Source organism: Pantherophis guttatus, chromosome 2 (assembly GCF_059756535.1).
Source record: "Pantherophis guttatus breed Tessera chromosome 2, ASM5975653v1, whole genome shotgun sequence".
NCBI lineage: Eukaryota > Metazoa > Chordata > Lepidosauria > Squamata > Colubridae > Pantherophis > Pantherophis guttatus.
In genome coordinates, this window is record NC_142064.1 from 9892912 (window position 1) to 9910349 (window position 17438).

The 17438-nt window shown below is 45.0% G+C and overlaps 2 protein-coding genes across 4 annotated transcripts in view; both read right to left on the reverse strand.

Annotated features, from left to right (window-relative positions):
• Positions 1–4152, reverse strand: part of EPG5 (ectopic P-granules 5 autophagy tethering factor) — a 122947-nt gene extending 118795 nt beyond the window's left edge. For both annotated transcript variants that reach the window (XR_015732036.1, XM_060690777.2), the window contains exon 1: positions 4003–4152. Coding sequence is in view for 1 of the 2 variants with exons in the window: in XM_060690777.2 (XP_060546760.2) it covers positions 4003–4059 (57 nt within the window). In the remaining variant the exon portion in view is untranslated. The remainder of the gene's footprint in view (positions 1–4002) is intronic.
• Positions 4153–8394: 4242 nt separating this feature from the next.
• Positions 8395–17438, reverse strand: part of PSTPIP2 (proline-serine-threonine phosphatase interacting protein 2) — a 60658-nt gene continuing 51614 nt past the window's right edge. For both annotated transcript variants that reach the window (XM_034403887.3, XM_034403888.3), the window contains exons 12-15: positions 14845–14923; positions 13595–13629; positions 11194–11256; positions 8395–9570 (exon numbers count right to left, since the gene is read on the reverse strand). In XM_034403887.3, coding sequence (XP_034259778.2) covers positions 11204–11256; positions 13595–13629; positions 14845–14923 — 167 coding nt within the window. In that variant the 3' untranslated portion in view covers positions 8395–9570; positions 11194–11203. The remainder of the gene's footprint in view (positions 9571–11193; positions 11257–13594; positions 13630–14844; positions 14924–17438) is intronic.

Consider the following 17438-nt stretch of genomic DNA (forward strand, 5'->3'; position numbering starts at 1 on the left):
TGAGGACTATATGTACACTGACCCAAGCAGACAGTGCCTTATAAGGCAGATGGGTGGTGTGTAGGATAGTCTAGAGCAGTGATGGCTAACCTTTTTGCCGTCGCGTGCCAAAAGCGGGGGGAGTGGGGGGGTTACGCATGTGCGTGCCACACCCATAATTCAATGCATCCTCCCCCCCCGCGCATGCGCATGCGACTCCCCACCCCACCCCACACTTTTGGCATGCGATGGCACAGAGGGACCCGAAGGCCCGTTTTTCACTCTCCCATTTTTTGCTCGGATAAAAAACGGCCTCTCCCCCACCCAGAGGACCTCTGGAGGCCGGAAACAGCCCGTTTGCTGACTTCTGATGGAACTGGAAGGCCCGTTTTTCGCTCTCCCATTTTTCGCTCTCTTTCTAGGAAGCCTGGGGAGGGCGAAAACAGCCTTCCCCACCCATCCCCCATGGCCAGAAATGGCTCGTTTGCCGACTTCCAGTCCCGCCTAGAAAGCCTCTGGAGCCTGGGGAGAGCAAAAAACGGGCCTTCCCCATCCCCCAGAGGCCCTCCGGAGGCCAGAAACAGCCTGTTTCCTGACTTCCGGTGGGCCCGGAAGGCCCAAAACGCTGGAGCTGAGGCTCGCGTGCCCATCAATATGGCTCCGCGTGCCACGACTAGTGTTTAAATTTCCCCAGGTAAACACACCTTTGTGCTAGTGGCACATCATCACGGATGTCCTGAAAAAACACACAGCAGCTGTTTTCAGGATCTCGGGGAAAGGTGTGCCTTTGATAAAATGCCATTTCTAGAAGCTTCCAATTCAGAATGGTGCCATCTCTGATGAAGGGATAAGTGATGAAAATAATTTTTTTTAATATATATATATATATCCCTGCTCCTCATTAGAGGAGCCAATAGAACCTCCATGGCCAGGAGCAGTGTTTCTTACTGGGCCTTTGAAATGATATTTCTGGGCTTCACGCACCTCCCCTACAGCCAAAGGGGGAAATCTGAGGGTGGGATCATTACAACCTCCAGCATCCACACCCTATCCTTCCATCAACCCCCCCATCCCTACTGGTAGTCCTTGACTTACAACCACAATTGAGCCCAAGATTTCAAGTTTGCTAAAAGCAAGGTTAAGTGAATTGTGCCCCATTTTACAACACCGTTTGCCACAGTCGTAAGCGGATCACGGCGGTTTGCAAGTGAATCATGGGATCATTAAGCCAATCTAGATAATCCCCTTGACCTTGCTCGTCAGAAGCTGGCTGGGAAGGTCACAAAAGGGTGGCCGCAAATGGATATATAAGGACAGTGCAATCATCATAAAGACACGCCTGTTGTCACGTGCCTGAATTGTGACCACATGATCTTGGGATTGTTGCAACAGTTGTTAAGTATGAAAATGGGTCATAAGTCACTTTTTCCAGTGCCTTTGTAACTTCAGATGGTCTCTAAAGGAGTAGTTGTAAATCAAGGACTACTTGTAACACCAACAACAATAACAACAACACACACACACACACACACACACACACACACACACAGAGACAAATCTGCAAGCAATGAAAAATATTCAGAAAAACAAAATTCCCTAACTGCTAAAGGACCATGTAGGACAGTGATGGCTAACCTTTTTGCCATCACGTGCCAGGAAAGGGGGGGGGGCAAGGGAGGTTCGCACGCACGCGTGCCCACACCCATAGTTCTATGCGTCCTGCGCCCCACACCCCGCTCCCCCACCCCGCTCTTGGCATGTGATGGCCCGTTTTTCTTTCTCACCTGGCTCGATCCTCTCTATGCATCTGGGGAGGGCGAAAACAGCCTTCCCCACCCCCTCGGAGGCCCGAAACGGCCCATTTCCCAACTTCCAGTTGGACAGAAAGTGATGTTTTTTGCTGTCCCCAGCCTCCAGAGACTCCCGGAGCTAAACTGGTTTGCCAGGCGACATGGCTCCGCGTGCCACCTGTGGCACGCGTGCCATAGGTTCGCCATCACGGATCTAGGACTTCCTCTCCTCTGCTAGCAGACAAATTGACCCCAACTGTTTGGGTAGGTTCAGCCCCAAAAATCCCCTGGGATGTATGGGGAACGGGATCCCAGGTAGTCCTAAACTTATGACCAAAATCGAGGCCAAAATTTCCATTGTTAAGACAGTTAAGTGAGTTTTGCCCCATTTTACAACCTTTCTTGACAGAGTTGTTAAGTGAATCGCTGCGAGCGTTAAATTAGCAACAGGGTTGTTAAGTGAATCCGGCTTCCCCATTGTTAAGAGGGTCACAAAAGGTATAAATTGTATGTCCTTGGGACACCTGCAACCGTCATAAATATTTATTTATTTATTTATCTATTATTTAAATTTTTATACTGCCCTTCTCCCGAGGGACTCAGGGCGGTGCACAAATATATACAAGCCAGTTGCCAAGCATCTTTAATTTTGGTCATAGGAGCATGGCGATGGTGCAACAGTCATAAAAACGGTCATAAGTGTGAAAAACGGTCATAAAACACTTTTTTCAATGCCGCTGTAACTTCAAACCATCACTAAACAAGCTGCTGTAAGTCGAGGACTACCTATACCCCCCTTTCATCCCAGGGCTGGCTGGGCTTCAGCATTACCAGAGGCTTTTCCCTCCCTCCATCACTCTTGCAAGAATGAGGATTTCTCAATCTCATCCAGGTGAAGAGGGCTGGGACTTCAACTCCCAGAATTCCTCCAGCCAGTATGGCTGGCTGGGGGCATTCTGGGAGCTGAAGTCCCAGCCCTCTTCACCTGGTCCAAGGTGGAGACACACACCCAGCTGTGATGATTTTGCTCTAATGAGACTCAGCTGTGATGACTTCGCTCCAATTTACAAGGCCAGGAAATGGCTTTTCAAGGCTTAAATAAACCCAGATGTGATCCAGGGAGGCTTTTCTTTCTGGACAAGGAGAAGTCTATCTGACCACTTCGGTGGGTGGGATAGGCAATGTAGCAATTCAATAAATGAAATATATATATATATAATTTTGTGGATAGATAGATAGATAGATAGATAGATAGATAGATAGTTAAAATTATATATTTATATTTCGCTGATAAAGAAATAAAGGGAGACTAGTATAGATCTATTTCAAGATATTTAGCTCTCATCAGCTAGCCATACCCTTACTCGGATTCGAACTTGGGCTGCCTGCAAATTTAATATAAATTTGGAATAAAATGGTTTGTCGTGAATGTGACTGCTTGAGGGCTCCTGGATTGGAGCTGAAAGGCGAAAGGGATGCAGTATGCTCCCTCCCACATGTTGGGGTAGACCAGGTGCGATAGAAAAACACATAATTATATATATGTATGTATGTATATGTATATGTATATATAATTTTATAGATATCATATAGATATATACAAATTTATATTTGTATATATCTATATAATTTTCATTTATTGAATTGCTACATTGCCTATCCCACCCACCCAAGTGGTCAGATAGACTGTATATATAATTTTCATTATATATGTGTGTGTGTGTGTGTTTCATTTTTTCATTTATTTTCAAAAATTATTTATATATATATATCCCTGCTCCTCATTAGAGGAGCCAATAGAACCTCCATGGCCAGGAGCAGTCTATCTTACCTGAGCCCTTGAAATGATATTTTCTGGGTTTCACGCACCTACCCCCCCCCCACCACACACAGCCAAAAAAAGTGGGGGAGGAATCTGAGGATGGGATTACAACTCCCAGCATCCACAGCCGGCCCACCCTTTTGGGGTCACTGGGGGAGGAGGAGGGTGGGGGAAGATGAAGCCTCCATTCTCTCTCTCTCTCTCTCTCCTCCCCCCCCAATGGCTGGCTGGGAAGAGGAGCGATGGGAGTTGTAGTCCACCCCAATCGACGTCCGCTGGGAAGCATGGGCTCCCTGGTCCGACCCAGCATCCAAAGCGGTTAGGGTTAGGGTTGGTTTTTTAAAAAAGGTGGGGGGGCTTTCTGGTAGGGGACGATGGGTATTGTAGTCCCGCGGCCCCTCCCCGGGTTACCTTCGCTCTGACCCGGCTGCTTTTGCTCCGGCTGCGGGGCTTGACCGCCTCCGCCATCCGTCCGGCCGCCGCTCCGTCTCCTTCTTTCTCCGGGCTTGTTGTTTCTGCGGTGCCCGAAGAGGCGGAGGGGGCGTGGTCAGGATCACGTGATCGGGGAAAAAAAGCGAGGCCCTAGACGTAGGAAAAGGGAAGAGGCGCCAACCCGCCCGCAGCTTCCGCGTCCCAATCCGAGGAGAACGTTGAATTTCACCACCACCTCCGAATATGCATAGCCACGCCCTCCTCCGGCATAGCCACGCCCGCCTCTGAATTCAGCCTCGCTTTCTTCCCTCACAGAGACTGGAAGAGGGTTGGACTTCAACTCCCAGAATTCCCCAGCCAGAAGAGATGAGTTCTGTACTCTGAATTCAAAGCAGGGAATTCTGGGAGTGGAAGTCCACACGCCTCTTCAGGGCTTCTGAGATGCAAAAACGCTGCTAAAAACACTCCCAGAAGAGAATGGCCTAGAGCAGGAATCTCCAACTTTGGCAACTTTAAGACTTGTGGACTTCAACTCCCAGAATTCCCTGCTCTGAATTTAGAATTCAGAATTCACCTCTTCTGGTTGGGGAATTCTGGGAGTTGAAGTCCAGAAATCTTAAAGTTGCCAAGGTTGGAGACCCCTGGCGAAGAGAGCCTCCCCTGTTTTAAAATGGCAGCACCTGACAGGCTTCTGCGTTATTGGGACAGCTCAGCAAGTGGGAAAGGCTGCTTGGATGGGAGACCACCAGGAAATCCCAGGCCAGGCTGGTTAATCTGAAAACATCCCAGGGGAAGACATGGGAAACTTTTCCCGTTTTTGTTTCTGACAAAACTCTGAATTTGTCCCTAGACGTCCATTGGAGTTGAAGGCGAATTTTTTTATTATTATTATTATTATTATTTAATTTGATTTATATGCCACCCTTCTCCGGAGACTCAGGGCGGCTTACAATGCGTTAAGCAACCTTCATCCCTTTTGTATATTTATACAAAGTCAGCTTATTGCCCCCACAAACTGGGTCCTCAATTTACCTACCTTAGAAAGGATGGAAGGCTGAGTCAACCTTGAGCCTTGGAGAGATTCGAACCAGCAGTAATTGCAGGCAGCTGTGTTAATAACAGGGTGCTTAGACCACTGTACTATCTTTTCTCTTTAGCCCCAACCCTGGGCTTTCTGGGAATGGAGGCAAATGAAGGACTGTCCCCCCCTTCGTGGATGCAATAAAGGAAAGCAATGGGAAAAAAAATAAGGTTTCAATTCGTTTTGACATTTTCGTATTATTTATTTGCGACGATGAAGGATCAGGGCTTTTCTTTCGGGGAATCTCCAGGCGCCATTCAATGTTTGCAAACCAGAATTTTGCAAAAATGCCCCTCTAACCCATTTTTATTTATTTTATTTTATTTTTTTATTAAACATTTTTTACAAAACAAAAAGAAAGCTTTAACACTTTTTCTGTTTCAACAGTTTCGCATCAGTCAAAAATGTCAAAGTTATACACTTTTCCTCCCTTATTTCTACTATATCTTTTATACATATACTTCTAATATTTATTTACATGTATACATAAAAATACCCATGTACACACTTTCATTTCTACAATTTTTGTTTCCTCATATTTACAATTATACTTCTACTCCCTATTCGACCATTATTTAATTTTTCCTTGCCTTTTCTCTCTCTCCTCCAACCATTCATACCATTTCTCCCACACTAAGTAATATTCTGTTTCCTCTTTTTCTTGTATCTCCTTTGTTAATTTGTCCTTCTCTGCACATCTACCCATTTTTAAGTCTACCAAATTTCTTCTCCACCAATCACCATCGAGGAAGGGAGTCCTGCAAAGTCATAACATTGCAACGTGGAAGAGCGACCCCTGGCGGGCGGGGTGGGAAAAGTTTCTCTCTCTTCTTTTTTTTCTTTTTTTTTGCTTTTAATATGAGTTTTGCTCATTTCTTTTCGGATTTTCGGCCTAGCCTGTGCAAATTCTTAATGTGCAATTTTATAGACCTCCTAGACCGCGTCTATTTTCTTGGCCTATGTAATTCCCAGCCCAATAACACAATAAAGCATGACTAGGTGGCTCCGTGGCTAAGACACTGAGCTTGTCGATCAGAAAGGTCGGCAGTTCGGCGGTTCGAATCCCTAGTACGGGTCTCCTGTGTTGAGCAGGAGGTTGGACTAGATGACTTCCAAGGTCCCTTCCGACTCTGTTACTGTTACATCTGGAGGGAACCATTTTAGAGAATCACACCATTGAACCCGCTGCCTCACTCAACAACTTTTGATTTGAGAGTTCGATTCCTGCAGACCACCAAAGCAGGGGAGAAATGCTCCTGGTTCGGACCGGATCGCTTGATCCGGTAGCAATGGAGGCGGGTGGTTCGGAGAACCGGTAGCAAAAATCCCTGCCCCCCCCCCATTGCCCAGCTGAGCTGCACAATCATCAGAGGCTTTTTTTAATTTTTAAAAGCATTTTTTCTACAACCTCTTTGGCCGAAAAAATGCTTTTAAAAGTAAAAAACAAAAAAAAGCCTCTGATGATCGCGTGGCTCAGCTGGGATCAACAAAGGCTTTTAAAAGCATTTTTTCTACAACTTCTTCGGCCGAAGAGGTTATAGAAAAAATGTTTTTAAAAGGAAAAAAAGCCTCTGCCGATCAGGCAAGTCAGCTGGGATCGTCAGAGGCTTTTTTTAAAAAAAAGAAAGCCTCTGTTGATCAGACAAGTCAGTTGGGATCGTCAGAGGCTTTAAAAGCATTTCTTTTATAACCTCTTCGGCGAAGAGGTTGTAAAAAATGCTTTCAGAAGGCTCTGACGATCCCAGCTGAGTTGCCTGATCAGCAGAGGCTTTTTTTTCTTTTAAATGCCTCTGACTCAGCTTGGATCATCAGATGCATTTAAAAGAAAAAAAGGGTTTTTTTCTTTTAAATGTCTCTGAGGATCTCCCAGCTGAGTTGCCTGATCGTCAGAGGCATTTAAAAGAAAAAAAGGGTTTTTTTCTTTTAAAAGGCTTTGACGATCCCAGCTGAGCCGCACGATCATCAGAGACTTTTTTTTTTTACTTTTAAAAGCATTTTTTCGGCTGAAGAGGTTGTAGAAAAAATGCTTTTAAAAGTAAAAAAAAAAGCCTCCGACGATTGTACGGCTCAGCTGGGCGGGGGGGGGCAGGGATTTTTGCTACTGGTTCTCCAAACCACCCGCCTCCATCGCTACCAGATCGGGCGATCCCGTCAGAACCGGGAGCATTTCACCCGAGTTCGGATCTCCTCATCTGACCCTTCACTTGTGTTCTTGCAGTCTGGATGCTAGCTTCCTCCCTACCTGTTCTACATAGTCAACGGGGGAAATCCATTCAGGAGATCCGGTAGATCAAGGGTCTCCAACAGTGGTAGGTTTCACTTACCTTTGCTACCGGCTCGCTTGTGCGTGCACCACTACTGCGCATGCGCAGAAGCTTCTGTGCATGCGCAGAGTGTATTCGATGACATCCGGGAGGGTGGGCGGAGCCTCCCGCCACCGCTACTACTGGTTCGTCTGAACTGGGGCGAACCGGTAGCAACCCACCACTAGTCTTCAACCTTGGCAACTTTATGACTTGTGGACTTCAACTCCCAGAATTCCTCAGCCAGCACATGCGCTGGCTGAGGAATTCTGGGAGTTGAAGTCCACAAGTCATAAAGTTGCCAAGGTTGCAAACCCATGTGGTAAATTACATTGGAAGTATCTCCCACCTCCAAGCAATCTTTACAATGCATAATTCGTCCTCGTATGAGAGTCTATGGTCGGTGTGCGATGCCCACTTGCAGATCTCGCACAAGCAAAAGGACAGCGAATGACTTAAACACCAGCCATCAACACACCCCAATCAACATCTTAAAAAACCACTTACAACAGGCAATATGATGAACACCTTTTTGGTGTGTGGTGTCTGAGCTTAGTTGTTTCTCTTGCAGACGTTTTATTACCAAACTAGGTAATATCATCCGTGATAGTAAATAGTGAGTTTGCTCTCAATTTCCATACAATGGTTGGTCTTGATGAAGAAAACCACCAAAACTACTCCCAGCACCAACGCTGACAGGGCAAGCTACTTGTATATAAACTGAGAGCAAACCCCACACCCTTGTAGCACCGATGATGTTACACAGTTTGGTAACGAGATGTCTGTGAGAAAACAACGATCCCACAGTTCAAATCTGAAAAAAAAACCTATACGAATGGAAAAAGTTTCCTAAATTAACAGAGCCCACCTATGCCCAACAAAACAGTTGTCACATCAAGAACACGGTTTAATATTAATTGCTTCTTTTTTTTTCCTAAAACAACTCTTAGAATTCATCTTCCAAAAATAGAATAGTAAGAATAGAAATGTATTTATTTATTTTTTATTTGATTTGATTTTTATACCGCCCTTCTCCAGCAGGACTCAGGGCGGTGAATAGCCGAGATAAAACAGAGCATACAAAATTTAAAAAACAGTTTAAAAGGTAATTAAATAATTTCAGCCCGCAATTTAAAACAACCCAGTTAAAACCAATGGGGTAGGAAATGGGGTAGGATTAAAAGTATGGATGACCCCCCAAAAAAGGCAACAGAGAAATCCTGCAGCAACCTGCTTTGGCTTCCAGAACTTTCCATGAGTGGGTAGTATAGCAGCCACGCGTTTTCTGTCCCTCGTAATCATGAGGACTAGAAACTTGCTTTTAACTAAAAGGAGGGTTTCACAGGCTGCTGACTCCGCACCATCACAACTCAAAAGTCCAGGAGAAGGATTAACCTGAATGTTTCTGCAGTTCCCACAGACTGGCTCCCGGGTCATTTGCAGACAAATAAGTATTTTAATTATTATTGCTTATTGAATCAGGAAGAGTCCATTTGCTTTAGATTTCATTGGATTTTGGCCGAGACTAAAAAACAAAAAGGAAGGTAATCAAAACTCCATAAGCTTTCCTACCACTCTCCAACAGAATTAAGTCAGATCTAAGAATTAAGGCTAATAACATGGGATTGTCTTGTTCCATCCTCACAACAACCCTGTGAGGTAGGTCAGGTTAAAAACTGCAGTGTTTCCCAAGACGCCTGATTTTAAGGTAACTCACACATATGTGTAATCCTTCCGATGTCAACCCCCCCCCCCCTTTTACTAATTAAAAAGGGCAAGGGGTCCAAGCATCTGGTCAAAAAAAGGCAAGATTGTGGCTCTAACAGTGCAGTTGATGCTACAGCTGCCATCTTGACTTTTTCGACCACATCCTGCAAACAACCCCTGCGGGGGGAGGGGGGGTGTTATCCCTTCCTTCAAATGAATAAAACAACAGAATATTGATGTTATTTGCCAGAAAATCAGCATTCTCTCGGTACTTTTCTGCCGTGGAACCATCCTCCATCTTCCCAAAATGTTCTTCTCCAATTGCGTTTTTAAAATAATAATTAATGCACCCCAGAAAGAGCAAAACTCCATTTGGGGAAGTAGAGTGGGACAGCTTTTAAAATGCTGCTATTTGATTTCCTCACAGAGGTATCGTCGAATGAAAGATTCCAAGATCTAGAGGGAAGAAAAGGATCAGAGAGTGAGAAAAATACAGACTGGGATCCATCTACAAGTAATCCTCGACTTACGACCACAAATGAGCCCAAAATTTCTCGTCGCTAAGTGAGACATTTGTTAATTGAGGGGGCGGTGCTCATCTCCGTTTCAAAGCCGAAGAGCCAGCATTGTCCGAAGACGGACACGGCAACCGTCATAACTATGAGTCAGTTGCCAAGCATCTGAATTTTGATCATGTGACCATGGGGAGGGGATGCTGCAACGGTCGTAAGGGTGAAAAACGGTCATAAGTCATCTTTTTCAGTGCTGTTGTAACTTTGAATGGTCACTAAATGAACCATTATAAATCAAAGACTACCTGTACTAAACTAAGCCATGATCTGTGATTTGCTGATCGAGCTTTACACCTTGTGATAAGCCAAGATACGTACTTCCAAATTGCAAGCGTTGAATTCTTGCAATAAATTAAGCCCAGATCGAGCAAACCTTGTTTGGGGAGATTAATATGATATGTTAGTTTATGGTTTAGCATCTTGCATTAATCTAGCAATACTCTTTGTAAGCTGTGGCTTACGATTGAGGGCTTAGTGTACAATCAGCAAATCTTGTTTATTCGTACTTAAGAACAGCCAAAGTATAATTGTCAATTAAACCATAATTTAACACATTTCAATCTTGGTAATTTAAAGATGCCTGGACTTCAATTCCCAGAATTCCTCAGCCAACATTAAAAACCTTGGAGGTTTTTAAGAAGAGATTGGACAACCATTTGTCTAAAATAGTATAGAGCCGTGATGGCGAACCTATGGCACGCGTAGCCATATAGGTGGGCACGCGAGCTCAGCTCTGGCGCACATGCGCACGCTGGCCAACTGATTTTCGGGCCTTCTGGGCCCACCAGAAGTAGGGAAAAAGGCTGTTTCCTGCCTCCGGAGGACCTCGGGGGGTGGGGAGGTCCATTTCTCTCTCTCCCCCAGCCTCCAGAGTCTTTCTAGGAGTCTGTAGAGGGCGAAAACGGCCTTCCCCACCCCCTCAGAGGCCCTCTGGAGGCTGGAAATGGCCCGTTTGCCGACTTCCGGTGGGATTGGAAGTTGGCAAACGGGCCGTTTTCAGCCTCCGGGGTGAGGGGGAGGCCGTTTTTGCCCTCCCCAGACTCCTAGAAAGGCTCCGGAGGCTGGAGACAGCAAAAAACGGGCCTACTGTGTCATTGCGTGCCAGGAGCGGGGGGAGCAGGTGGGGGCATGTGCCAGGAGCGGGGGGAGCAGGTGGGGGCATGTGCGGGGGCAGGGTGCATAGAATTATTGTGCATGACACACACACACACACATACCCGCTCCTGGCACGCGATGGCAAAAAGGTTAGCCATCATTGGTATAGAGTTTCCTGTGTGAGCAGGGGGTTGGACTAGAAGACCTCCAAGGTCCCTTCCAATGCTGTTATTCTGTTAGTCTAGTGTGGCTGGCTGAGGAATTCTGGGAATTGAAGTCCACACATCTTAAAGTTGAAAAACACTGCCTTAAGACGTTGTATAAACACAGAGATATTCTGTATTATTCTATTCCAGTAATATGCTTAATTAGATAAGCACTTTAAATTCCTTTTCTAAATGACCAAACTTACCATCTCTGGGCTAATGGGGATGAATTAAGCTATACCCATCCACGGAAGCATAGTTAGCATCCCCTATAAAAACAAAGGTGACAATTAATCCACAAGGTAAAATGTCTGAACCCAAATTCAAAATGGCAAAAACTGTGCTTGATTAACCAAGTTAGGTAAGAACCACCGTTTTAGGGAATAGGCAGGTGTAAAGTCTAATTAAGATTAGGAGATTCACAGAATGTTTATTACAAGCAGCTGGAGGCAATTCAAATCAAGGTCAGGAACTAAACATTATCATTTAAGGATCCAAAATTAAGCCCTCCCTCCTTTTAAGGTGCTCTTGGTCCACAATTGCAGGTATTCCTCAACCTTTCGACAGCTTGAAGTCATCATGGTCATTAAGCAGATCATCACGTGACCGATTCCTGATTTTAGGACATTTTTTGCAACGGTTCTTAAATGAATCACCATGGTTGTTAAGGGAAGTCATTGTCTGGCGTGGATCTTTTTTGCTGGAAACCAGAAATAAATGCCAGTTTCCCGCAAAAAAAACCCCCAAAAAACCCAGTATAAACCACAATCACATGACCAGGATGCTACAAATGGCCGTAAATGTGGTTTGTTCGCTGAGTGGCCAAATGTGATCACATGACCACAGAGAGAGGCAGCAGTTGGCACTTCGACTCTGGGTCATAAAAAGTACCTTTTTTGGGGGGGTGTCCGTTGTAACTTTGAACAATTGCTAAGCGACCGTCATAAGTTGAGGACTACCTGCATGGGAGATTTTCATGCACCTGTTTGCCATAATGTTGGGGGGGAAAGCAGAAGGGGATGGGGAAATTAAATCTCTGCCTTCCCCCATCACAAGTTCTCTCTCCTTGCTCAATAGATCCAGTTCTACAGAGGAATTATTGAGTCTGTCATCTGCACCTCTATAACTGTCTGGTTTGGTTCTGCAACCCAACAAGACAGACACAGACTTCGGAGGATAATTAGAACTGCAGAAAAAAGAATAGAATAGAGTAGAGTAGAGTAGAGTAGAGTAGAGTAGAGTAGAGTAGAGTAGAATAGAATAGAATAGAAGGGAATAGTATGGAATGGAATGGAATGGAATGGAATGGAATGGAATGGAATGGAATAGAATAGAATAGAATAGAATAGAATAGAATAGAATAGAATAGAATAGAATAGAATAGAATAGAATAGAATAGAATAGAATAGAATAGAATACTTTATTGGTCAAGTGTGATTGGACACCCAAGGAATTTGTCTTGCTGCATACGCTCTCGAAGTACATAAAAGAAAAGATACATTCGTCAAGAATCATAAGGTACAACACTTAATGATAGTCATAGGGAAACAGTCAATATAAATCATAAGGATACCAGCAACAAGGTTACAGTCATACAGTCATAAGTGGGAGGAGATGGGTGATAAGAACGATGAGAAGATTAATAGTAGTGCAGACTTAGTAAATAGTTTGACAGTGTTGAGGGGATTATTTGTTTAGCAGAGTGATGGCATTTGGGAAAAAACTGTCCTTGTGTCTAGTTATTTTGGGGTGCAGTGCTCTATAGCGTCGTTTTGAGGGTAGGAGTTTAAACAATTTATGTCCAGGATGCGAGGGATCTGTAAATATTTTCACAGCCCTCTTTTTGACTCGTGCAGTATTCAGGTCCTCAATGGAAGGCAAGTTGGTAGTAATTGTTTTTACTATTTATTTTGTTTAGTAAAAAATTGTTTTTACTAATTTACAATTACTATAATTGTAATTATAGTATATAGTATAATACAATAACCTGCCTTCCATGGAGGACCTGTATACTGCACGAGTCAAAAAGAGAGCTGTGAAAATATTTACAGATCCTTCGCATCCTGGACATAAACTGTTTCAACTCCTACCCTCAAAACAATGCTATAGAGCACTGCACACCAGAACAACTAGACACAAGAACAGTTTTTTTCCTGAATGCCATCACTCTGCTAAACAAATAATTCCCACAACACTGTCAAATTAATTACTAAGACTGTATTACTATTATTCTTCTCATCCTTCCTAGTACCTTATCTCCTTCCACTGATGACTATAATCATGTTGCTTGTATCTTTACAATTTATATTGTTGCATTTGTTTCCTAGTATGATTTGATTGCTTATTAGTAACCTATGATTATCACTAAGTGCTGTATCTTATGATTCGTGATGAATTTATTTGATTTTTTTTCTTTCTGTACACCGAGAGCATATGCACCAAAGACAAATTCCATGTCTGTCCAAACACACTTGGCCAATAAAGAATTCTATTCTATTCTATTCCATTTTTAACAAGGCTGGAATTCTGCTTCAAAGTTCTCCATCTGTGGTTCCCCCAATTTTCAAAAAGATGGAAGACCCGCGAGGGGGTGCAAGGTTTACTCACCTGGTTCACTGGAAGGGATGGGCATCTGGGGTCTCCTGCAGGGGAGAAGAGATGCAGGTAAATCGGTCCAACCCAACTTCACACACCTTCAGACCAGGGGTGGGTTCTAAATTTTTTTACTACCGGTTCTGTGGGCGTGGCTTATTTTGTGGGCATGGCTTGATGGTCATGTGACAATTCTTTAGGATTTAGCAGAGGTACTGGTCTACCAGGCTTTTAACTGCTTGCAAGAGCTGTACCGGTCTACCCATTTATTTTTGCAGGCACTGGTCTACTCATGTATTTTTGCAGGCACTGGTCTACCCATTTATTTTTGCAGGCACCGGTCTACTCATTTGTTTTTGAAGGCACTGGTCTACCACCAAACTGCCTTTTACCACTGATCAGCTGTAGGGCAGCCCTTTGAAGCCCCGCGGCAAGAGTTTAAACAGTTTTTTTTCCTTATAGCTCATCAGCTGGGACTCAGGAGGCAGCAACAGATTGGGGGTGGGGCCAAATAAAATGTAAGAATAACGCAAGGGGGGCGGGGGGGCAAAACCGGTTCGGTGACATCATATCAAACCGGACCGAACCAGGAGGAACCCACCACTGCTTCAGACAACTTGGTTTAAGCCAAGTCAACACCACTAACTCTCAAGCAAGCCTCAATAGAGGACATGACACTTGAATTCAGGCAGTCCTTGAATTATGGCCACAGCTGGACCCAAAAATTTCTGCCGCAAAGCCAGACGGTTGTTAAGCGAGCTTTGCCCCATTTTACGACCTTTCTTGCCTCTGTCGTTAAGTGAATCCCTGCAGTCGTTAAGTTAGTTGTTAAGTGAATCTGGCTTCCCCATTGTGACTTTTGCTGATCAGAACGTCCCAAAAACATGACCTCGGGGCCTGCAACCGTCATAAATATGAACCAATTGCAAAAGCTTCCGAATTTTGATCACGTGACTATGGGGAAATGCTACAAAGGTCGTAAGTGTGAAAAACCACTAAATGTATGGGCGTAAGTCGCAGACGACCTGTATATGACAGGATGCATTTTGGCTCCTATTCTTTTTTTTTTTTTTTACAGGACTGTAAGTTGCTCAAAGGAAGAAGTTTGTAGACATAAGTGAAGGATTAGTGCATTTTTTAATTCAATAATAATATCATTGTTCTTGGCAGAACACTAGGATGTTCGCATAAAGCAACTAAGTAAATAACTGAAAAGAACAAAATTAGCATTAAAAAAAAAATAGCATGTAATTTTTCATTCTTACGTGCCAGGCACTGGAACTTGGCTTCTTCTGGGCACTGTGTTCTTCTGTGTGTTATAATAATTTTCGTAGACTACAGGAACTGCAAAAAACAGAAAGGAAAAAAGAAATTAGAAAAAAAAAAACCCAACTTCTTTTTCAACTAAGAGCCTAATAAGAGCCTTGGTAGTACAGTGGTCTAAGCCACCCTGTTATTAAGCTGGTTATTAAGACCAGCTGCCTGCAATTACTGCAGGTTCGAATCTCTCCAAGGCTCAAGGTTGACTCAGCCTTCCATCCTTTCTAAGGTAGGTAAATTGAGGACCCAGGTGTGGGTACAATAAGCTGACTTTGTATAAATATACAAAAAGGATGAAGGCTATTGCTGAGCACATTGTAAGCCGCCCTGAGTCTCCGGAGAAGGGCGGCATATAAATCAAATTTTTTTAAAAAAAACTAACATTGGGCCCACGTTGGATGGGATGTGGTACTTTCTGATGCTGAAATTGCAATTCTTAGAATTATGAGCCAGTGGAGAGAAGGATTCTGGGCTCTGTAGTAGTATTCTGAATTATAAACTTTTTCTACCAAACATGGTCCTGGATACATGTTTATTTATAACCTGCTTTTATTATTTGTATGAATGACTCAAGGCAGGAAACATACTGAATACAGCACACCTTCCTCCTCTAATTTTCTCCAGAACAACAACACTCTGACTTGGTTGGGCTGAGAGAGAGTGATTGGCCCAAAGTCACCCAGTCAGATTTCAAGCCTAAGGCGGGACTAGAATTCACGATCTCCTGTTAATTGGCCCAAAGTCACCCAATCAGATTTCAAGCCTAAGGCGGGACTAGAATTCACGATCTCCTGGTGATTGGCCCAAAGTCACCCAGTCAGATTTCAAGCCTAAGGCGGGACTAGAATTCACAGTCTCCTGGTGATTGGCCCAAAGTCACCCAGTCAGATTTCAAGCCTAAGGCGGGACTAGAATTCATGGTCTCCTGGTGATTGGCCCAAAGTCACCCAGTCAGATTTCAAGCCTAAGGCGGGACTAGAAATCATGGTCTCCTGGTGATTGGCCCAAAGTCACCCAATCAGATTTCAAGCCTAAGGCGAGACTAGAATTCACGATCTCCTGGTGATTGGCCCAAAGTCACCCAGTCAGATTTCAAGCCTAAGGCGGGACTAGAATTCACGATCTCCTGGTGATTGGCCCAAAGTCACCCAATCAGATTTCAAGCCTAAGGCGGGACTAGAATTCACGATCTCCTGGTGATTGGCCCAAAGTCACCCAGTCAGATTTCAAGCCTAAGGCGGGACTAGAATTCACGATCTCCTGGTGATTGGCCCAAAGTCACCCAGTCAGATTTCAAGCCTAAGGCGGGACTAGAAATCATGGTCTCCTGGTGATTGACCCAAAGTCACCCAGTCAGATTTCAAGCCTAAGGCGGGACTAGAAATCATGGTCTCCTGGTTTCTAGCCTAGGGTCTTAATCCTAAACCCATGATGGCGAACCTATGGCACGCGTGCCATAGCTGGCACGCAGAGTCCTCTCTGCGGATACGCGAGCCGTTGCCCAGCTAAGCTCCACTGGGTATGCACGCACCTCCCACCGGCCTGCTGATTTTCAGGATGTGCGGAGGTCAGGTCGCATGGGGAGATGCGTGCACGTGCACATGGGGGTCACACACATGCGGGGGCAGGTCACGCATACATGCACGGAGGGCAAGGCTGAGCACGGGGGGCTACAGGGAGGCCTGCTAGATCAAAAACGGGGGAGGGGAGTTCAGCCTGCCCCCCATGGCCCGTTTTTGGGCCCAGGAGGCTGCATGGAGGCCTGTTAGGCCAAAAACAGGGGGCGGGGAGGTCACACATGCATGCAGGGGGGGGCGGGGTGAGCGTGGGGCTGTCATGTATGCATGCGCAGGGAGCAGGGATGAGCGTGGGGGGTCATACGCACATACACGGGGACGGGGTGAGCATGGGGGTTATGGGCACGTACACAGGGATGCGCACATTGCATTATGGGTGCCGGCATGCGCATGTGCTGTCGGATGCACGTGTGGGCGCTTTCGGCACACGACAACAAAAAGGTTAGCCATCACTGTCCTTAACCAAACAGGGGACTCCGGAGTATTGGTAGAGCTTGTGAAGTGGCTGTATTGATTGTTATATAGATGGAGATGACTACCCCACGTTACGAATTTTGCTATATAATTTGCTATACAGCCAGAAAAAATTAAAGTGGAGCGGAGCAGGGGTGAAATCTACTTACCTTCCCTACCGGTTGGGAAGTGCACGGGCTCGCACCACTTATGCGCACGCGTGCATCACATACGCGGGGACCCTCTGCGCATGAGCAAACCCTTTTGCACATGCGCAGAGTGTAAAAAACAGGCTACTTTACTTCCTGGTTAAAACCAGGAAGTAACAATGACCAGGCAGGTAGTTAGAGCCTCGCGCTACCATCGCTACCGGTTCTCCGAACCAACCGCTGCCATCGTTACCGGTTCGGATAAACCGGTCCGAACTGGTAGCATTTCACCCCTGGAGTGGAGTAAGAGGAAGTGGCAAGACACAAACTTTTAGAATTGATATCAGCCCTTTGAGTTCA